Genomic DNA, 23,302 nt, shown 5'->3' with positions numbered 1-23,302 from the left:
TGTGATACTTGTTTCTGCTTTGGGACAAGTGGTGCCTCACATTCTGTTCCGTCCATCCGTAAGGCTCTCAGCTCAGGATGCCAAGACGGACCTAGGCTGCGTTCTTAGCGTTTCCCTCTCCTTCATAAGTGGTCTTCTGAGTTTTGAGATGGCGCGTGTGTGCCTGTGTGTGTGTGCGTTTGTGTGTGTTTAAGGGAAACAAGTAATCTGTACACATCATTTCTGTCCATGGGAATGGACTGAAAGGACATTCTCCATCATGTACTGGAATGTCTATTATAGTACTGCTTGTAATAGTGAAAAATGGAAATAACCTAAATGTCCATCAACAGGTAAGAGGATAAATACATTACAGTATATTCATGCAACCAAGCTTCTACAGCAATGAAAATGAATGGGCTAGAAGTTCATGTATCACCATGCGTCAACCTCAAACGTGTAATATAGGAGCAAAAAGGCTAGTAATTGGAGGACATATGAAATAATGCCATTAATATAGTTTTAAAACCTGCAAAACAATCTTGGGTATTATTTATGTAATACTCACGTGGTAATGGAATAAGGTATAAATGTAGTTGGAAATGATAAACTCCACATTTAAGACAAAGTTACACTTGAATGGTTGCCCCCAAATATAAAATTGAATCTGTAATGTTTTATTTCTTAAAGTGGGTAGCAGGTACACAAGAGTGTATACTAAACATACTGTTTGTATGTCTTAAGTATTTCATGTAAAAACGGTAAAAAAATACCTATTTATGTTCGTGATAGAAACTTTGGATAACACAGATTAAAAAAAACACTACCCCAGAGATAACTGTTAACATTTTAGTGTATATTCTTTAGACTCTTAAAAACACACTTACATGTGATGCAGCCTTTGCCAAGCTCACTCTGTGACACATCAGTAGGCCAAGGTCAGCACAGGGTGGCCACCTCTCAGGTGAGCAGTAGAACAGAGCACACACCTTATTCATTCTCCCCCAACCCTTTGCCCAGCCCCTGCTTGGGGATGAGAAGACAGGACAAACAGTTCCATTTCTAGGAGTAAGGGAAGGCTGGGAGCCTGTCCTGATATGAGACATCCCCTACCCTGGAAGTCCGGCCTCACTACAGGCTTGTTTCCTGCGGTCTGAGCGAGTCTTCTCTTACAAGCTGTGGCCCTGGAAGACTTCCAGGAAGATCTCCACTGGAGCCAGTGCTCCCCTCTCCCAGGGCTGTGTATTTAAAGAAACTTGCTGCTGGAGGTTCATAAGGGCCCTGGAGAACAACCAGAAGTTAGAGATGAAATGAATGGCACCTGTGTGATTGGAAGGCCGTGGTACCCTCCTCTCCATGGGCGGGGGCTCTACCACTGCCTGGGAGGGGGAGCTGATGCCTGTGTCAGATACAGCAATATCAGGGGACAGGGGGCCTGGGGGGCGGGGAGCAGGTTCTGAAGTGGTGGATGTTGGGGAAGGCGCTTCTGAGCAGTGGGTGAAGTCCGCTTAGGAAGAGTGGACCGAGTCCCCTAGCAGGGTTTCCAGTTTTGCAAGCTGCTCCCCATTTCCCCTTTGCCATTTGAGAAATGAAATACAGCTGGGGCCCCTGAGCTTTACTGGCCTGCATTCGTTCTCTGCCCTCCCAGTTCACAAGTTCATGATTGCTCTGCTGGATGCTAAGCATCAGGATATTTGCTTTTCTGCCTGTGGTGTTCTTCTAAATCTCACCGTGGATAAAGACAAGCGTGTCATCCTAAAAGAAGGAGGTGGCATTAAAAAGTAAGTTCAAGGCATGGAGTCCTGACTCTGTCAGGATTCAGAGGACATAGTTTTCCGGGGAGCTTAGGTCCCTCTCCTCATTTCTCCCAGGCAGAGGTATTTCAACATTTGGAAGTGCCAAGCTAGGGCTAAAGAGGGGATTTAGGTTCCATTGGATGTTTAAAGTAATTCAGAAGTAGGTTATTGCTACTTTAGAGCTGCTTAAATTTGTAGATATGAAATTAATTTTAATAACACTGAATTATATATAATGCATATGAAATATCACAGAAAGTTAATTAAGCGTCATGTTAAAAATATAAAAATTAAAGAGATCCTGTCCTAATAACTTCTTAATTTGACTTTTATTAACTCAGGTTAGTGGATTGTTTAAGGGATTTTGGTCCCACTGATTGGCAGCTGGCCTGCTTGGTGTGCAAAACTTTATGGAACTTCAGTGAAAATATCACCAGTGCTTCGTCATGTTTTGGAGATGAGGCCGCCAACACACTCTTAGTCCTGCTCTCATCGTTTTTAGGTAAGACTCCTGACTGTGAGTCTGTGAGTTTTATCAAAATGAGAAAAATTTTTTTTCTGTGACCTGTATGGATAAAGATTGGTAGGCATTTGGGTAGCTTTGTTTCTATAAGTAACAAGAGCATGTTAAAGATTATTATAATTTGGAGCTCTCTGGAAGAGGCTGAATGTTATTTACAGTGGGATGCAAGGACTTTTAACTCATTGCCTGATGTCATGATTTCTTCTGTGGCTTTTCCCCCTTGTTTGCATTTTCTGTAAACTGCATAAATAGAAGATCTAGGCATAAATGTACTGCTGTTGTTTAAAAAGTATATAGACGTTGTCATAATTGAGAAAATATGGCTAAAAGCTACTCTGAATTAAGTCACACTTTTCATGAACCCGTACATTTTGATTAGCATCTATGTGAACTATGGGAGGGAGGGTCTGTGAAACTATGTGACATGACAGTGGGGCCTTACATTGAATGGTGGGAAATCACTGATACAAACCAAAGGAAAGATGAGAGTGTCTTACCTCGAAAAATGTCTATTTTTAGGATAATTTTTTCATCCTGGGTTAGGTCTAACAGCAGTGGTTTGGGTCAGTAAATGAGTTGAGTGTTTAAATAATCTCTTTTCCAAAACGGAGGTGTCCCTACCATTGCCTAGGCACTGTGCTGGATCCGCAAGTTCGTGTGGAAAGACTCGGTTTGACTCAGAGGCTGTGGATTCAAATCCAGCCTCTCTCGGGGGGTGGGGGGGTGTGACTCGACAGGAGAATCTCTCAGAACCTGTCTTTTCGTCTGTAAAATGGGGACGTGATATCCCTGCCCTGTTGCAGGGAGTCGTGAGAATCAAACAAGCATCCTAAGAACACTCCGGGAAGACCAGAAGGCTGTAGTCAGACAATTCTGAGTTAAGGTCTCGCTTTATCATGTACAAGCTTTTAACCTTGGGCTTAACCTCTCTGAGCTTATATTTTCTCATGTCTAAGATGGGGATGATTGATGTCCGCTTTGCAGACTTGTAAGGATAATAAATGAGCAGACCTGTACAAAGAACCTGATACAGAGCCTGACACATAGCAAGGCCTCAAATCACGGTTGTGAAAGTGCTTCATAAACGCTGTGTCGTAACAATATGTTATTAAACAGGAACTCGGAACCTGAAGCTATTTGAAAGAATCGGGTGTGCTAGGTTGATGTGAAATTTGCTTTTTTCCAGGTAAATAAAATTTTGCGTAAGAGTAGGAAAAATGAGCATGACTTTAAATCATTGAGGTTCACAGTCTGCTCCGTGCACATGAAGCTTTCTCAGGTTGCCGGGAGCAGAAGCCTGCTCAGCTTGCCTTAATTCAGTTCTCAGCTGTGGCAGAACATTGCAATCAGCTGTGGAATTAAAAAACAAAAACAACAACAAAAAAACACTTGTCTTGGCCCCATCCCCAGGAATTGATTCAGGAGCTCTGGGTGGGAGGCTGATTATCTGCATCATTAAAAAGTTCCACAGGTGAGACTGCTCTTCAGGCAGCACTGAGAACCTCTGCCCTGGTTAATGAAGGAGTTGAAGGAGAGGATGTCCGGGAAAGAAGGAAGCCGGGAGACAAGCGCATCGCCCAGAGCCTGCTGGACAGGCACTCAGGACCAGGAAGGTTGTTCCAGGTGGAAGCAGAGACCCCGAGCGGCACCCTCAGTAGCGGGCGTCATCTGCTCCACCCTGCTGAGACCCAGCCGTGCTCTGTCTCAGTTCTTGTAGGAAAAGTCCTTCCTCCCCCTCGTTCCCTCTAGGCTCCTGCATGGCCATGGCTTCAGCTGCCTCGAGGCTGCTTCTTGCCACGCTCCGTGAGTGGGACTCTGTCTCCTCTGTTGTTGGCATGACTTTCTGTGTCCCATTGGGGAGATGTGACTGGTTCTGTGAGTCACTCTCCTGGGGTGTCGGGCTTCCGTGCCTCAGGCAGCAGCTGCCTCGACCACAGGCTGTCTGTGGGTTCCTTTGGCACCTCAGTCTGGGGCAGTCAATGATATATAACAAAATGGTGGGGCCGTGTGGCACCTTGAAGGGATGTGGGCACGGCCGGCTGCACGGCAGGGGGCAGCACACCGGGGGGGACACTCGACTGTAATGGGCTTGTTCCTACCTCTTCCCGCCCCCAACCTTCCCTACAGCCGGGTTGGGCTTCTCGTGCTAGTAACCTTGTACCTTTGCTCGTGCCGTATCCCTTACCTACCTGGCCCAATGCTGCTGGTCCTTGCAGGCCCTTCCCATGAGCTTTTCAAGCCCATGGTCATAGGAAGTCTATACTACTTACATAGCAATTAATCATGAGCTGTGTAACTTGTTCTGTATTATTGTTTTGTAACTTTTCTCTTTTTTCCCCACTCCAGTGGAGCCACTTTAGGGGAAGGATATTGCCTTGGGCAAAGCAGGTTCTTGATGCTTGTGGATTAACTGACAATAGTGGTTATCTTTAATAGTGCTGTATACTTTTAAAAGCACGTTCATTCTATCCTTGTAAGATCTCTCTAAGGTAATCAGCTAGGTGACAGATGAGGTAGGTAGGTCTAGGAGGGTTAGGTGACTTGTCTAAGATCATACTGTAGCAAGGCCAGGGCTCTTCATCAGAAAGTAAACATCTAGCCCCTGTGTTTTTCTGCTGTTCCATTACATAGTATACCCTTACGCTACCCCACCGTGGAGGGGGACAGAGGCATGGGTAACAAAAATCAACATAGTCCGTCAGGGATCCAGGTCATCACACTGTGGAGGACCGGCTGCTTGCTGGCTCTTCTCTCCACAGTGTGGGCATCAGACCCTTACTTCTGACAGGGTTGTAGCTGTGTCTGGCCAGTTGGGTGGCACCAGGTGAAACTGATACATGAGTGAGAGTATACTTAAATTTCAATTCTTTTAAAAAAATAGCTAAAAAACAGGCCATTTTGAAAACAGGACGAGCCGTTAAATCACAAAAGTCCCACGTGGAAGTGTGAGCACTGTTTTTAGAAATAATGGGAGGGCAATTGATAAAGCAATGTAATAAGTTAACCAACTTTTTCTTGATGGGGAACTGGAAAAAGAAAGTAATGGTCCTCAATGTGGTTGGGATGTTGACAGTCTTTTAGGAAAGTGGCTTAAAAAGAATGTTTTCTGAAACTTCCTGATGTACTGCAGCTGCTTCTTATAAACTCATTAGCAATGTGTTTATCTTGAAGTTCTTAAGTGATGTGCCCTGGCACACTAGTCTACTGTGAGCTTCTCTCAGGGTTGCCTGAAAATGGTGTGTGCAGTTTGTTATTGTGAATGTAAACAACACTAGGTTATCTTACGTTCGTCTGTGGTATGTGGAACTTAGCACCTAGGTTATATGACAGGGTAGAGGGGGACCCAGTGTTCAAGTTAGAAGATCACATCACCAAGCCCATGCCAAAGAGCCATCAGGTGCTTCTGGAACTTGTGAAGACTGTGCCTTATAATAGTCACAACAATAATCAAACCCTCAATAGCCACCTGGTGCTGAACAGCAAGCTAGGAAATGGTGCAGTGAGTAGGGGAAGCTTTTATTGATGCTGCAGGATCCTTCAACTGTAATAGGTAGAGATTGTGTTATAATGGTCACTGACAAACTTGTTTTGAGTCCTTTAATCCTTTCTAATATCTTACCTAAAATTCTAGTATTTGGAAGTATGTTGTGCACAAAGAAAGCTTAAGAATAATTGGTTATCTAAATCAGCACTTTTCACACAGTGACCAGCATCTTTAAAAAATGAAGTAGCAAAGAAACAGAATATCAGAATGTAGTACATGGGGCTTCCCTGGTGGCGCAGTGGTTGAGAATCCGCCTGCCAATGTAGGGGACACGGGTTCGATCCCTGGTCCAGGAAGATCCCACATGCCACAGAGCAACTAAGCCCGTGAGCCACAACTACTGAGCCCACGTGCCACAACTGCTGAAGCCCGTGCGCCTGGAGCCTGTGCTTCACAACAAGAGAAGCCACCGCAATGAGTAGCCCCCGCTCACCGCAACTAGAGAAAGCCCACACACAGCAACAAAGACCCAACGCAGCCAAAAATAAATAAATATATTAAAAAATATATATATAGTACATGTAGTAATATATAAATAAGTAAAATAAGTAAAGTAAAAATAAGTATTCTATTGTGAAACATTTGCTATTTGTATATGAATATTTAAGTGTGTGTATATAGTCATCATGTAATATGGACTTCTTAGGTCACAGTAAAAAGTTTGAAAATCATAGACCTAAATTTTTCTTGAATTAGCCTCTGCTATTCTTTGCAGTACAAGTTCCAAAATTTAATACCTAGTGCAATATGACACATTTTATGCATTTGCTGTATTTACTTTGAAACTTGAGACTGCTTTTATCTTACCTATAGGTATTTGGCCACTTTTGTTATCTTGCCTAACCCAATTTACAATTAATAGGGTCTGAGTGTAGATTAACTAATTATATGCTAAGCCTCAAGAAAAGTAACATAGTCTTGACGTTAGATTAAAAAACCCCAAAACACCAAAATAGTGACTTGGCTAAAACCATCAAATCCAACCAAAAGCCCTGGGCAGAGGAGAGGACTGTGGGGTGCTTGGGCAGCCCTCAGCCCTAAGCTGCTTGGGAAAGAAGGGCATGAAACAAGAGAATTCATTTTTAATGAAAGTTTAGTGCTCAGAAAATCTGGACAAGAGTGAGCAGGAAGAAGATCTAGAAATTCAAAAGCACTCAGAGCCTCACAGACTCCTTTTGTTTGGAAGTAGCCCAACGGGAAGGACTTTGAAGGCATTGAACACCATCTGTATTCTCTTCCTTTCAAGGCCCTGATTATCAAATGGGTGGGGAGAGACAGGTTTGCTTACAGGGGTCTCCATGGAGAGCCTTGCTGAAGTGTGTGTGTCTGCCCAGAACTTATCTCGGAGCTGCATAGCTGTCCACTTGGCTGGAGGGGAGGAGGGTAAGGTACAGACTGGGATTCCAGACTTATCTTATCCTGGGTGGTGACACTAACACCAACAGTGCCAAAGTACACCCTGTGTACTGAAAATATTCAGGGTAGAAAATTTGATGTAAACACTAATGAAGCATTTTATGGTAGGATTTTAATTGGCCTTATGAAAAAAGTTTGCGAATTATGCAAGTAGTAATATTTGTGGTCACTTTAGGACTTAGTGGTTACCACTTAAGAAGGCCTCAGACCTAGGAAGTAGCAGAGCAACCTTCTGACTGGCAGGCCAGTGCATTGTCCTGAAGTCCTTCACATGGGGTCCAATATAAACAAAGAAAAATGCAGTGGCAGGTCGGTGCAGAAACCTCAGTAGCCATTTGTCTTCCTACTTGGGTTGGATATACTTATGACATTCACAGAATTCAGAGTGCCCTTGGATTAAGAAGCAAATCAAGGTTGTAATATTGCATTTTTTTTTTTTACAAGTGCTTTTCTGCATTATCCATGGACTCACTTGGGATTCTGATACTCTTTAGTATTCTCAGTCTCCCACTTTTCACTTTTATTGGTGAGAGCATAAGGTGGCAGGGGGAGGGGTTGTCTTTTCAAAGAAGTATGTCCGGCCTGCTCTGAAATGAGCAACTTGATTTTCAGTCAAGTTTACAGTGTCAAATTCAACTGTGCTACTTTCCCCAGAGATTTCCTAACTTCTTTTATATCTGTTAACCACTGAAGTAATTAACTTTTCTAATGTGCAGATGAGGAAATAAACTATTAATACTTTGTTTATTCTGAGAAATTGTGATCTGACTTTTGGATGTAGACTTACATGTAAACGTTAGGGATAAATTGAAGTAAGAGCTCAAGTCAATCTAGGATTTTTTTTTTTTTGAGAAGATTATTATCTTTTTTAAATTAAGAGACTAACCTATACTTATTTAAAATTTTTTGTAAAGAACAGAAAAGAGTTAAAGAATTACTCCCATGAAAAAAAGCCTTGTTGGAATTAGAGATGACCCAGGATGAGTTTAACTCATGCCATCAAAAATTAAACTTTATTCAGTAGGATTATGTTTCTAAATAATTGCTGTAATGTTAATTTTTCTGATACAGATGAAGAACTAGCACTGAATGGGAGTTTTGACCAAGACCTAAAAAACTATCACAAACTCCATTGGGAAACAGAATTCAAACCGGTGGCACAGCAGCTTCTAAACCGAATTCAGAGTCATCACACCTTCCTGGAACCCCTGCCTGTTCCTTCTTTCTAACATGATGCAGATAAACAACAGAAACAGGAAGTCAGGTCTCCTTCATTCTTAAGAAGTGGCAACATATGTGAACTTTTTTTCAGTATTAACAAATATTGAAAGTTTTTCAGGTACTGATTTTAGTGAGTAGTCTTAGTATTTTAAAAGAAATAAGCATTTCTTCTTGTTAGATATTATGGAAAAATGAATATACATGTTGTACTTTCTGCTATGAGAAATGTAAGATGAAAATATATGCATGGGATTTCTAAGTAAATGACTTTTTCTTCTATTCTCTATTAAATAATTTAGTTCTAGTCTTAAAATCCTGACTTAACAATTCTAGAATTTAAGTGCTTGTCAGTTCAGTAAATGAACTGTGCAATGAAGACTGTTAGGTTTTGTGTATAGAAAGAATGGTGGTCAACACTATTAGGAATACATTACTACATAAGCATCTGCACTAATTCTTACAGCATCTAATAATAATTTTCTGGTTAGGTACCAGTATTTTTCTTGTTGTCATATTAAGAGAAGGGGTAAGCAGAAACGTTTAGAGAAGATTGCTAGGGGCCATCTACTCTTTACTAAATAAGTAAAATAGATGGAAAAAGGAGTATTTTACCTTTTTATTTTCATTTGAAGTAAAATGAGTAGACCAGACAGTTCTTCTACTTATAACTCTCTGTGACTAGGGAGGTGATATAATGTACTAGAAAGAGTGTAGGCTTAAGTGTATGGCAGATCTCAGTTTGAATCCTAGCTCTCTCCTGCTTGGGCCTTGGGCAAGTAACTTGACTTTTTTAGCTTCAACTGTAAAATGGCATTAATATCTATTTCAATATCGTGTAGTTTAGGAAAGAAAACCAAAATGGGCAAATTGTCCAGTACAGTGACTGATGTATAGTAGGTGCTCAATAAATTATGATGGTAATTAGTTTATTAGTTTGCCACTCTTTGTAGGATAAGTTTGGCCTTTGAATAAATGATAAAAACCAAAGAAATTGAGATAACTGTTGTTATCCCATATTAGCCAAAGGCGATTTGGAAATAAAAGTAGATTTACTACTCTGTAGGGTGAGAGATGAGCCATTAATAACCAAAAAGCTCATCTCTCACGCTAACAAAATACCAAGACTAATGGGATGAAGGCAGGCATCCCAGACTAGATGGGCTCTTAAAATCTATTAGAAAAAAACCTAAATTTCCAGGAACAAATAGACTTACCAAGGGCTCCTCTAGTTTGGGGCTCATCCCTGGCTGGGGCTCAGCAAAATCCTCTGGAGACACTCACCTTATCCTTAAGTCTTTCATCCATAATTGTATGCTAGTAGATTCACTCCAATAGTTGAAATCATTTTTAAAAAGTCTGACAGGCTAATCTCTCAAAAACATTTGAAGATCTAAGTCTTTATTTTAACCATAGCAGGCTATATATTCTACTTTCAGTGAAAAAGATAAAACTCTCTTCCCCCTAAAATAGCACCCTCTGTATTTATAACTAATATAATAACTCATAGTGGAATACCACTGTACCTGTTCTCCATATTATACTCAGACTCATGTGCAAGCTGGACCATTTGGAACCATCTACCTGCCTTAAAAAAAAAATTATGGTGAAAAACACATAAAATTTACTATCTTAACTATTTTTTTTTAATTTAAAAAGAAAATTTTTTGGGGGGGTGGTGTGCTGTGTGGCATGTAGGATCTTAGTTCCCCAACCAGGGGTTGAACCCACATCCCCTGTGGAGGAAGTGTGGAGTCTTAACCACTAGACCGCCAGGGAAGTCCCCATCTTAACTATTTTTAAATGTACAGTTCAGTAGTGTTAAGTTTATACACATTGTTCTGCAACAGTTCTCCAGAACTTTTTCATCTTGCAAAACTAAAACTCTATAATCCATTAAACAACTCTCCATTTCCTCCTCTCCCCAGGCCCTAGAAACCACCATTCTACTTTGTTTCCATGAATTTGATTTGACTAGTTTAGATATTTCATACAGCATTTGTCTTTTTGTGACTGGTTTATTTTACTTAGCCATAAGGTCCTCAAAGTTCATCCATGTTGTGGCATGTGATGGGATTTCCTTCCTTTTTAAGGCTGAATAATATTTCCTTGTATGTGTATATCACACTTTTTTGTCCATTCATTCATCAAAGGACATTTGGGTTGCTTCTCAGGGCTATTGTGAATAATGCGACTATGAACATGGGTGTGTAAATACATCTTTGAGATCCTGCTTTCAATTCCTTTGGGTGTATACCCAGAAACGGAATTACTGGATCATATAGTAGTAATATTTTTAATTTTTTGAGGAATCTCTATACTGATTTCCACAGAGGCTGCGCCATTTCACATCACCAACAGTGCACAAGGGTTCCCATTTCTTTACATCTTCTCCAAAACTTGCCATTTTCTGTTTTTTGTTTGTTTGTTTTGTTTTTGCTTTTTGGGTTTTTTTGATAGTAGCCATCCTAATGGTTGTGAAATGGTATCTCATTGTGGTTTTGATTTGCATTTCTCTAATAATTAGTGATATTGAGTATCTTTTCATATGGTTTTTGGCCACATATATCATCTTTGGAGAAATGTCTATTCAAGTCCTTTGCCCATTTTTATTTATTTATTTTGAAAAATAATTATTTTAAAATTTTTATTGAAATATAGTTGATTTACAATGTTGTGTTAGTTTCAGGTTTACAGCAAAGTGATTCAGATATATATATATAATACACACACACACACACACACACACACACACACACACACACACACATACATACATTTGTTAGATTCATTTTCAGTATAGGTTATTACAAGATACTGAGTACAGTTCCCTGTGCTATACAGTAGGTCCTTGTTATCTATTTTATATGTAGTAGTGTGTATATGTTAATCCCAAACTCCTAATTTATCCCTCTCCCACCCCGCTTTCCCCTTTGGTAAGCATAAGTTTGCTTTCTATGTCTGTGAGTCTATATCTGTTTGTAAGTAAGTTCATTCATATCATTTTTTTAGATTCCACATATAAGTAGGTGATATCATTATATTTATCTTTGTCTGACTTACTTCACCTAGTGTGATAATCTCTAGGTCCATCCATGTTGCTGTAAATGGCATTATTTCATTCTTTTTTATGACTGAGTAATATTCCATTGTGTATATATACCACATCTTCTTTTTCCATTCATCTGTCAGTGGACACTTAGGTTGCTTCCATATCTTGGATATTGTAAATAGTGTTGCTATGAACATTGGGGTGCGTGTATCTTTTTGAATTATAGCTTTCTCCAAATATATGCCCAGGAGTGGGATTGCTGGGTCATATGGTAGCTCTATTTTTAGTTTTTTTAAGGAACCTCCATACTGTTCTCCATAGTGGCTGCACCAATTTACATTCCCACCAACAGTGTAGGAGGGTTCCCTTTTCTCCACATCCTCTCCAGCATTTATTATTTGTACACTTTTTGATGATGGCCATTCTGATCGGAGTGAGGTGATACCTCATTGTAGTTTTGATTTGCATTTCTCTAATAATTAGTGATATTGAGCATCTTTTCATGTGCCTATTGGCCATCTGTATGTCTTCTTTGGAGAAATGTCTGTTTAGATCTTCTGCCCATTTTTTGATTGGACTGTTTATTTTTTTGATATTAAGGTGTATGAGCTGTTTGTATATTTTGGAAATTAATCTCTTGTCGGTCACATTTGCAAGTATTTTCTCCCATTCTGTAGGTTGTCTTTTTGTTTTGTTTATGATTTCCTTTGCTGTGCAAAAGCTTTTAAGTTTAAGTAGGTCCTGTTTGTTTATTTTGGTTTTTATTTCCATTACTCTAAAAGAGGGATCCAAAAAACTATTCTGTGATTTATGGTAAAGAGTGTTCTGCCTAAGTTTTCCTGTAGAAATTTTATAGTATCCGGTCTTACATTTAGGTCTGACAGTAGGTCTTTAATCCATTTTGAGTTTATTTTTGTATATGGTATTAGAGAATGTTCTAATTTCATTCTTTTACATGTATCTGTCCAGTTTTCCCAGCACCACTTGTTGAAGAGACCGTCTCTTCTCCACTGTATATTCTTGCCTCCTTTGTCATATGTTAATTGACTGTAGATGTGTGGGTTTATTTCTGGGCTTTCCATTGATCTGTTCCATTGATCTATATGCCTGTTTTTGTGCCTGTACCATACTGTTTTGATTAATGTAGCTTTGTAGTATAGTCTGAAGTCAGGGAGTGTGAATCCTCCAGCTCCATTTTTCTTTCTCAAGATGGCTTCGGCTCTTGGGGTCTTTTGTGTTCACATACAAATTTTAAAAAATTTTGTTCTAGTTCTGTGAAAAATGTAATTTGACAGGGATTGCATTGAATCTACAGATTGCCTTGCATCGTATGGTCATTTTAATAATATTGATTCTTTCAACCCAAGAACATGGTATATCTTTCCATCTGTTTGTGTCATCTTCAGTTTCTTTCATCAGCATCTTATAGTTTATGGAGTACATGGTCTTATAGTTTATGGTCTTGTACTTTGACAGAGAAAGCAAAAGCTTTACAGACAAGCAAAAGCTAAAAGAATTCAACACCACCAAACCAGCTTTACAACAAATGCTAAAGGAACTTCTTTAGGCAGAAAAGAAAAGACCACATCTAGAAACAAGAAAATTCTGAAATGGAAAAGCTCACCGGTAAAGGCAAACATACAGTAAAGATAGGAAATCATCCACACACAAACTAGTAGGGAAGTTAAAAGACAAAAGTAGTAAAATCATCTGTATCCACAATAAGCGGTTAAGAGATATGCAAAACAATTAGATGTAAAATATATCAAAACCAGTAATCATGAGGGGAGGAGGGTACAAATGCAACTATTTAAAATGTATTTGAAACTAAGAGATCAGCAACTAAGACAATCATGTATATATACAGACTGCTATACCAAAACCTCATGGTAACCACAAATCAAAAATCTATACACACAAAAAAGAAAAAGGAATCAAAGCATAACACTAAAGATAGTCATCAAATAACAAGAGAAGAGGACAAAAGAAGAAGGAAAGAAAAAAGGCCTACAAAAACAAATCCAAAACAATTAACAAAATGGCAGTAAAAACATTCATAATAATTACCTTAAATGTAAATTGATTAAATGCTCCAACCAAAAGACATAGACTAGCTGAATGGATACAAAAACAAGAACCATATATATGCTGTCTACAAGAGAGCCACTTCAGATCTAGAGACACATACAGGCTGAAAGTAAGAAGATGGAAAAAGGTATTCCATGCAAATGGAAATGAAAAGAAAGCTAGAGTAGCAATACTTATATCAGACAAAACAGACTTTAAAATAAAGACTGTTACAAGAGACAAAGAAGGACACTACATAATGATCAAGGGATCAATCTAAGAAGAAGATACAACAATTGTAAATATATATGCACCCAACCTAGGGGCACCTCAATATATAAGGCATATGTTAACAGATATAAAAGGAGAAACTGACAGAAACACAATAGTGGGGGACTTTAACACCCCACTTATATCAAGGGACAGATCAACCAGACAGAAAATCAGTAAGCACAGGCCTTATATGACACATTATACCAGATGGACTTAACTGATTAATTTATAGAGCATTCTGTCTGAAAGCAGCAGAATACACATTCTTTTCAAGTGCACATGGAACATTCTCCAGGATAGATCACATACTCAGCCACAAAGCAGGCCTTGGTCAATTTAAGAAAATTGAAATTATGTCAAGCATCTTTTCTGACCACAACACTATGAGATTAGAAATCAGCTACAAGGGAAAAACTGTAAAAAACTCAACCATGCGGAAGCTAAACAATATGCTGCTGAACAACCAATCGATCACTGAGTAAATCAAAGAGGAAATAAAAAAATGCCTGGAGACAGATGACAATGAAAACATGATGATCCAAAACCTATGGGATGCAGCAAAAGCAGTTCTAAGAGGGAAGTGTATAGCAATACAAGCTTACCTCAAGAAACAAGAAAAATCTCAAACAACCTAACCTTACACCTAAAGCAACTAGATAAAGAACAAACAAAACCCAAAGTTAGTAGAAGGAAAGAAATCATTAAGATCAGAGCAGAAATAAATGAAATAGAGACACACACACACAAAAATATCAATGAAACTAAAAGCTGGCTCTTTGAAAAGATAAACAAAATTGATAAACCTTTAGCCAGACTCACCAAGAATAAAAAGAGGGCCCAAATCAATAAAATCAGAAATGAAAAAGAAGTTACAACAGACTCCACAGAAATACCATACCACAGAATACCAGAAGGACCATAAGAGACTACTATGAGTAACTCTACACCAATAAAATGGACAACCTAGAAGAAATGGACAAATTCTTAGAAAGGTAGTCTCCCAAGACTGAACGAGGAAGAAATAGAAAACATGAACAGATCAATTACCAGTACTGACATTGAATCAGCATCAGCATGAATTTTAAGACTTCCAATAAACAAAAGTCCAGGACCAGATGGCTTCGCAGGTGAATTCTACCAAACATTTAGAGAAGAGTTAACACCTATTCTTCTGAAACTATTCCAAAAAATTGCAGAGGACAGAACACTTCCAAACTCACTCTTTTTGCCCAGCATCACCCTGATACCAAAACCAGACAAAGATATCACAAAAAAGAAAACTACAGGCCGATATCACTGACAAACATAGATGCAAAAATCCTCAACAAAATACTAGCAAACTGACTCCAACAATACATTAAAAGGATCATACACCATGATCAAGTGGGTTTTATCCCAGGGATGCAAGGATTTTTCAATATCTGCAAATCAATCAGTGTGATACACCACATTAACAAACTGAAGAATAAAAATCATATGATCATCTCAATAGATGCAGAAAAAGCTTGTGATAAAATTCAACATCCATTTATAATAAAAACTCTCCAGAAAGTGGGCACAGAGGGAACATACTTCAACGTAACAAAGGCCATATATGACAAACCCACAGCTAACATCATACTCAACAGTAAAAATCTGAAAGCACTTCCTCTAAGATCAGGAACAAGGAAAGGATGCCCACTCTCACCACTTTTATTCAACGTAGTTTTGGAAGTCCTCATCATAGCAATCAGAGAAGAAAAAGAATTAAAAGGAATCCAAATTGGAAAAGAAGTAGTATGATTATCACTGTTTGCAGATGACATGATACTATACATAGAAAATCCTAGATGCCACCAGAAAACTACTAGACCTCATCAATAAATTCAGTAAATTTGCAGGATACAAAATTAATATACAGAAATCTGTTGCTTTTCCATACACTGACAATGAAATATCAGACAAAGAAGTTAAGGAAACAATCCCATTTACGATCACATCAAAAAGAATAATATACCTAGGAATAAACCTACCTAAGGAGGCAAAAGACCTGTACTCTGAAAACTGTAAGATGCCCATTTTTTAATCAGGCTATTTGTGGGGTTTTTTTGGTTTGTTTTGTTGTTTTTTGGTGGTAGTTGTTGAGTTAAAGGAGTTATTTATATATTCTGGATATTAAGCCTTTGTCAGATACATGATTTACAAATATTTTCTCCCATTCTGTAGGTTACCTTTTTACTGTTGATTGTGCCCTTTGATGCACAGAAGTAAGTTTGATGTAGTTCCATTTGTCTATATTTTCTGTTGCCTTTTGGTCTTATGTCGAATAAATCATTGCCAAATCCAGTGTCCTGAAGCTTTGTCCCCTATGTTTTCTTCTAGGAGTTTTAAAGTTTTAGTTTTTACATTTAGGTCTTTAATCCATTTTAGTTTTTGTGTATGGTTGTAAGGTAAATGTCTAACTTCATTTTTTTTGCATGTGGATATCCAGTTTTCCCAGAACCATTTGTTGAAAAGACAGTCCTTTCCTCATCGAATGCTCCTTTTCCATTTATTTGTGTCTCCTTTAGTTTTTTATAGTAATGTTTTGTAGTTTTCGGTGTCAAGTCTTTAAACTCCTTTGGTTAAATTTATTTCTCAGTATTTTATTCTTTTTGATGCTATTATAAATGGAATTGTTGCCTTAGTTTCCTTATTAGATTGCTCATTGTTAGTGTATAAAAATGCAACTGATTTTGTGTGTTGATTTTGTATCTTGCAACTTTGCTGAATATTTTAGTTCCAACAGTTTTTTAAATTTAATTTAATTTTTTATTGTGTGTGTGTGTGTGAGGGGGGAATCTTTAGGGTTTTCTATATATAAGATCATGTCATTTGCAAACAGAGATAATTTTACATTTCCTTTCTAATTGGGACATCTTTTTCTTGCCTAATTGCTCTGGCTAGGACTTCTGGTACTATGAGTGGTGCGAGTAGGCATCCTTGTTTTGTTCCTGATCTTAGAGGAAAAGCTTTGTCTTTCACAGAATATGATGTTAGCTATGGGCTTTTCACATATGGCCTTTATTACATTGAGATCGTTTCCTTCTACTCCTAGTTTGTTGAGTATTTTTTATCACGAAAGGGTGTTGAATTATGCCAAATGATTTTTCTGCATCAATTGATATGATCATGTGTTTTTCCCCCCTTCATTCTGTTAACATGGTGTATTACACTGATCAGTTTTTATATGTTGAATCATCCTTGCATTTCAGGCATATATCTTCATTTTTTAAATGTGCCATTGAATTCTCTTTACTAGTATTAAGGATTTTTGCAACAGTATTCATCAGAGATATTGGTCTGTAGTTTTCTTGTAGCCGCTTTGTCTGGCTTTGGTTTCAAGGTAGTGCTGACCTCATAGAATGAGTTTGGAAGTGTTCCCTCTTCAATTTTTTGGATGAGTTTGGTGTTGACTCTTCTTTAAATGTTTGGTATAATTTTTCCGTGAAACCATTTGGTCCTGGGCTTTGTTGAGAGTTTTTGATTACTGATTCCAATCTCCATACTAGTTATAGGTCTGTTCAGATTTTCTGTTTCTTCATGATTCAGTCTTGGTAGGTTGTGTGTTTCTAAGTTATCCAATTTGTGTATTGGGTTGGCCAAAAGTTTCATTCGTTTTTTTCCATAAGATGACTCTAGTAGCACTTAGTTGTTTTTAACGTCATTCGAAACAATTTTGTTAGATTGTATGTGACAGCTGTCATATCGGCATGCATTTAAAAAAAGACTTATCAAAATTGGTGAATTTTTGTGTAGCCATTTTAATGTTGAAGATGGAAGAAAAAACAACATTTTCGGCATATTATGCTTTATTATTTCAAGAAAGGTAAAAACACAACTGAAACGCACAAAAAGATTTGTGCACTTTATAGAGAAGGTGCTGTGACTGATTGAATGTGTCAGAAGTTGTTTGTGAAGTTTTGTGCTGGAGATTTCTCGCTGGACGATGCTCCACAGTCGGGTAGACCAGTTGAAGTTGATAGCGATCAAATTGAAACAGTAATTGAGAACAATGAATGTTATACCTGGTGGGAGATAGCCGACATACTCAAAATATCCAGATCAAGCACTGAAAATCATTTGCACCAGCTTGGTTATGTGAATTGCTTTGATGTTTGGGTTCCACATGAGTTAAGCGAAAAAAACCTTCTTGACCATATTTCTGCATGTGATTCTCTGCTGAAATGTAATGAAAACATTCTGTTTTAAAAACAAATTGTGACAGGCAATGAAAAGTGGATACTGTACAACAATGTGTAACAGAAGAGATCGTGAGGCAAGTGAAATGAACCACCACCAACCACACCAAAGGCTGGTCTTCATCCAAAGAAGGTGATGTTGTGTATATGGTGGGATTGGAAGGGAGTCCTCTATTATGAGCTCCTTCCAGAAAACCAAACGATTAATTCCAACAAGTACTGCTCCCAACTAAACCAACTGAAAGCGTCACTTGATGAAAAGCGTCCAGAATTAGTCAACAGGAAACGCGTAATCTTCCATCAGGATAACGCAAGACTGCATGTTTCTTTGATGACCAGGCAAAAACTGTTACAGCTTGGCTGGGAAGTTCTGATTCGTCTGCTGTATTCACCAGACATTGCACCTTCGGACTTCCATTTATTTTGCTCTTTACAAAATTCTCTTAATGGAAAAAATTTCAATTTTTTGAAATTTTGGACTCTAAAAGGCACCTGGAACAGTTCTTTGCTCAAAAAGATAAAAGTTGGGCTTCCCTGGTGGCACAGTGGTTAAGAATCCGCCTGCCAATGCAGGGGACACGGGATCGAGCCCTGGTCCGGGAAGATCCCACATGCTGCGGAGCAGCTAAGCCCGTGTGCCACAACTACTGAGCCTGCGCCCTAGAGCCTGCGAGCCACAACTACTGAAGCCCACACGCCTAGAGCCCGCGCTCTGCAACAAGAGAAGCCACCGCAATGAGAAGCCTGCGCACTGCAATGAAGAGTAGCCCCCCCCTCGCCACAACTAGAGAAAGCCCGCACACAGCAACAAAGACCCAACTCAGCCAAAAATAAATAAATAAATAAATAATTTTAAAAATATATTAAAAAAAGATTACAAAGTTTTGGGAAGATGGAATTATGAAGTTGCCTGAAAAATGGCAGAAGGAAGTGGAACAAAAGGGTGAGTATGGGCTTCCCTGGTGGCGCAGTGGTTGAGAATCTGCCTGCCAATGCAGGGGACACGGGTTCGAGCCCTGATCTGGGAAGATCCCACATGCCGTGGAGCAACTAGGCCCGTGAGCCACAACTACTGAGCCTGCGCGTCTGGAGCCTGTGTTCTGCAAGAGAGGCCGTGATAGTGAGTGGCCCGTGCACCGTGATGAAGAGTGGCCCCCACTTGCCGCAACTAGAGAAGAGCCCTCGCACAGAAACAAAGACCCACACCGCCAAAAATAAATTAAAAAAAAAAAAAAAAGGGTGAATACATGGTTCAATAAAGTTCTTGGTAAAAATGAAAAATGTGTCTTTTATTTTTACTTAAAAAACCGAAGGCACTTTTTGGCCCACCCAATACATAATAGTCTCTATCCTTTTTTTTTTTTTTACATTGGTTGTTAATGTCCCATTTTTCATTTCTGATTTTATATATTTGATTCTTTTTTTCTTAATCCAGTTAAAGGTTTGTCAATTTTGTTGATCTTTTCAAACAACTCTGTTTTGTTGTTGTTGTTTCTATTGTTTTCTGTTGTCTGTTTTATTTACCTCTGCTCTATGATTCCTTCCTTCTGCTAGCTCTGGGTTTGGATTGTTCTTTGTCTAGTTCCTTGACGTGTGAAGTTAGGTTGTTGATTTGAGATCTTTTTTGCTTTTTTAATGTAAGAGTTTGTAGCTCTAAACTTCCCTCTTAGTACTGCATCCATAAATTTTGGTGTGTTCTGTTTTTAATTTATCTCGAGATATTTTCTAATTCCATTTGTGATTTCTCCTTTGCAATGGCTTTTTAAGAATGTGTTGTTTAATTTCTCCATACTTGTGGGCTTTCCAGTTTTTCTTTCTGCAATCGATTACTAGTTTCATTCCATTATGATCAGAAAAGATACTTTGTATGATTTCAATCTTTTAAATTTGTTAAGACTTGTTTTGTGGCTTAATATGTGGTCAGTCCTGTAGAATGTTCCATGTGCACTTGAGAAGAATGTATATTCTTCTGTTGTTTAAGTGTTCTGTATATGTCTGATAGATCCAACTAATCTATAGTGTTGTTCAAGTCCTCTGTTTCCTTATTTATCTTCTGTTGGTTCTATTCATTTTTGGAAGTGGGTATTGAATCTCCTACTATTATTGTGTTGCTATCTATTTCTGTATTCAATTCTATTAACATTTGCTTCATATATTTAGGTATTTGGTGCCTATATGTTTATAATTATTATAGCTTCCTGGTGAATTGACCCTTTTGTCTGATATTCATATAGCCACCTCTGCTCTCTTTTGGTTACCATTTGCATGGAATATCTTTTACCAGCCTTTCACTCTCAGTCTATATGTGTCCTTAGATCTAAAGTTAGTTTCTTATAGACAGCATATAGTTGAATCCTCTTTTTTATTTTATCCATTTGGCCAATCTATGTCTTTTGATTGGGGGATTCAATCCATTTACATTTGATGTAATTACTGACAGGGAAGGACTTACTATTGCCATTTTGTTAATTGTTTTCTGCAACTTTTGTAGCTTTTTTGTACCTCATTTCCCCTCTTCCTCCTTTGTGTTTCATTGACTTTTTTTTTTTTGTAGTGACATGCTTTGATTTCCTTCTCACTTCTTTTTGTGTAAATTCTAAAGAGATTTTCTTCGTGGTTACCATGGGGATTATGTTTAAAAATGTTAAAGTTATAAGAATATTTTAAGCTGATTAGAACTTGATTTGCATACAAAACTCCATTCCTTTACAGTTCTGCCCACTCCCCACTGTTATTGATGTCCCCCTAACTCCCTTAGGCTCTCTTCACTTTTCTTCACTTCTCTTTTTGTCCCTCTGACTTGATAATATCAAATAACCTCCAAGGTTATTAATAGTAACTCCAAAGTTATTGATAATATCAGTAACTCTTCAAGGTCACTGATTAATTCTTCTCTCTGATCAAATCTCCGGTTGAACTCTAGTTTTTTTTTTCCTTAATTCAGTTATTGTATTCTTCAGCTCCAGAATTTGATTCTTCTTTATTCTGTCTCTTTAGTGACATTCTCATTTTGTTCATGCATCATTTTCCTGGTTTGTCAGTCTTGTTCTTTTTTAGTTCATTGAGTATCTTTAAGACAACTGTTTACAATTCTTTGTTAGGTAAATCAGATTTCTGCATTGCTTTAGGGTTGGTTTCTCTAGATTTGTTTCTTAGATTTTGCCACATTCTTCTGTTTATTTATATATCTTGTGAACTTTGTTGAGATTTGGGCATTTGAAAAATAGCGACTTCCAGGGACGTATCTTCTTTGGGCATGTGTGTATGCTTTTATTCCAAGATATATATCTGCTTTTAACTGTCTTAATTTCCCTAAGAGGCTTGTCTCTTTCTTCTCAGGAGCTTCCTGTTCCAATTTCTGTTTTATTCCTGGCTGTACTCTCTTGGATCTCCTGCACCTGCCTACAGAACTGTAGACTCCCTGCTGCTCTAATGCACCTCTATGCTCACTTCTGTCTTCAGTGGCCCACAACCAGCATCCAAACCATGCTACCACTCCCACTAGTGCTCCAAGTCAGGTGAGACAGAATTCAGTCCCTCAAACAGCCCCCAGACAAGCCTGAATATTGGGCACAAGTTCACCTTTTTCCTTTCTGTCCCGAGGGAGGAGCCACGAATTGGGGGTTTCCTCTCAATTGCATCATGCTGTGCCAGGCAAAGGGAAGGGCTAGGACAAGCAAAATGCCCCAAATTTTCTTACACCTTTTGGCGCAGCCTTCTCCTGGTTTTGTGTTTGCCTGAGCTATAGCTTCCCAAGGGGTTTCTAGAGTTCTCACAATGTATTTTGGTCCTTATATTGTTGTTAGCTCAGTGTCTCCATGGGGAACAAGGACCTGGAGCTTCATTGGTGATGTCACTCACCATCTACCTGCCTTTTGCTCTCCCTTGATATTCACTAGTCACAAATATGTGACAAAATCTGAGTATCTTAATGAGTGAAATGTGCTTGGAAAACATGCTTATCCAACAAGTTTTATTTATTTACTTATCTACCAATGGTCTGTTATCAAAATAATTTGAAATAGGTAAACCATTAGAAGAATTAAAAATCTCTTAACTCTTAAATGAATTTTAAGTTAAAAATATCCACTATTTATATGAAGTTAATAACTGTGGTAAATACATAAATGTTTAGAATTTAATCTCATTCTTATAGTAAGAGATACCGAATTAAGTTTCACCTAATAAATAAGTTCCCCAATTTTTACCAAAAAACTGATTTAAAAATTGAATCTTGGAAACCTCAACCAGAAATCTATTCATGATTATTTAAGAAAAAAAATTCCTCTTGTGGGGGAGAGTTTTGGTATTCCATAGTGTATTCTATTTTACCATCCCCAATTATTTTGGAAACTATTAGTTTCAAAGATTATAGTGACATTAGAAATCCTATTGTTTAGTTTTGAGAAAACATTGAGTAATAAGAAACACCTGTTAAATGGGAGGTACTGAAACATCAACTTTGTATCACAGGCATGCCTTTATTACTTTAGGTATAAGCACACTTTTTTACTCATTAAAATTTCGAATCGTGATTTGTAAGTAGTTTATAAGCTTCAGTGAAAGAAGATAATGAATTCAGTTTATCTTGTTTTGTGATCATCCTACTACTGATTAGAACCTCTATGAGAAATTTTGTATTTTCAAGAGCAAGTGCAAAGAACAAAGAGCAGCAGCAGAATGAGTAAAAATTTAACTAAATCCAGTGCAACTTTACTTGTTGGATTCACCTGTATTGCTATGATGAAAAAACCCAGCAGCAGACAGAAAAGGGCAGAGGCATGATGCAACTTCAGTGGGTAAGACCATTTGTATATTATTGTAAGCTGACTAGAAATGGGCTTATATATTTCTTTAAATATATTGAAGATAATTTTTATCTAAGGTGATAGCCTTATCTTCTCAGTAGGGTGTACAGCCGTGAAGGTAAGTACATCACCTCCATTCAAAACTGTGCCTCCCATCCCACACTATAAATTTATAGGCACTAGATGGAGCTCAATAAATGTTTCGATGAGTAAGACAGTTATTACGACAGCTTTGATTAAATTTAGAGCTATTTCTAATTGTTTGACAGTGTCATTTTTTGTTCTGTAGTGGCTCCCTAATTAGCCACCTCAGTTCAAAACGGACAAGGCATGGGGCTGTACCAGTTATTTCCAAAATAAAACTTCTTAATATCTTTCAAAGTGACTTCAAGAGTGCCATTTAATA

At 38.2% G+C, this 23,302-nt stretch overlaps 1 protein-coding gene and 1 long non-coding RNA gene across 4 annotated transcripts in view; one reads left to right on the top strand and one right to left on the bottom strand.

Annotated features, from left to right (window-relative positions):
• The window catches only part of ARMC2 (armadillo repeat containing 2), a 178,362-nt gene that overhangs the window by 133,240 nt on the left and 21,820 nt on the right, over positions 1–23,302 (top strand). The window contains exons 17-20 of one of the 3 annotated variants that reach the window (XM_082475148.1): positions 1,628–1,760; positions 2,117–2,277; positions 8,330–8,597; positions 22,737–22,887. In XM_082475148.1, coding sequence (XP_082331274.1) covers positions 1,628–1,760; positions 2,117–2,277; positions 8,330–8,487 — 452 coding nt within the window. In that variant the 3' untranslated portion in view covers positions 8,488–8,597; positions 22,737–22,887. Of the gene's footprint in view, positions 1–1,627; positions 1,761–2,116; positions 2,278–8,329; positions 8,598–21,427; positions 21,447–22,736; positions 22,888–23,302 lie in introns of those variants that run through there. The other 2 variants (XM_082475149.1, XM_082475150.1) reach the window with 2 other exon arrangements.
• LOC309667234 lies at positions 289–11,230 on the bottom strand. The gene is made up of 2 exons (XR_014267646.1): positions 10,003–11,230; positions 289–1,260 (listed from the first exon to the last, which is right to left on the bottom strand). It is a non-coding gene; the product is annotated as an uncharacterized lncRNA (long non-coding RNA).

The sequence above is a fragment of the Balaenoptera physalus genome (assembly GCF_965194825.1).
Source record: "Balaenoptera physalus genome assembly, chromosome: 9".
NCBI lineage: Eukaryota > Metazoa > Chordata > Mammalia > Artiodactyla > Balaenopteridae > Balaenoptera > Balaenoptera physalus.
Note: the sequence above shows the minus strand (reverse complement) of the source record. Positions and strands in the feature narration are given on the sequence as shown.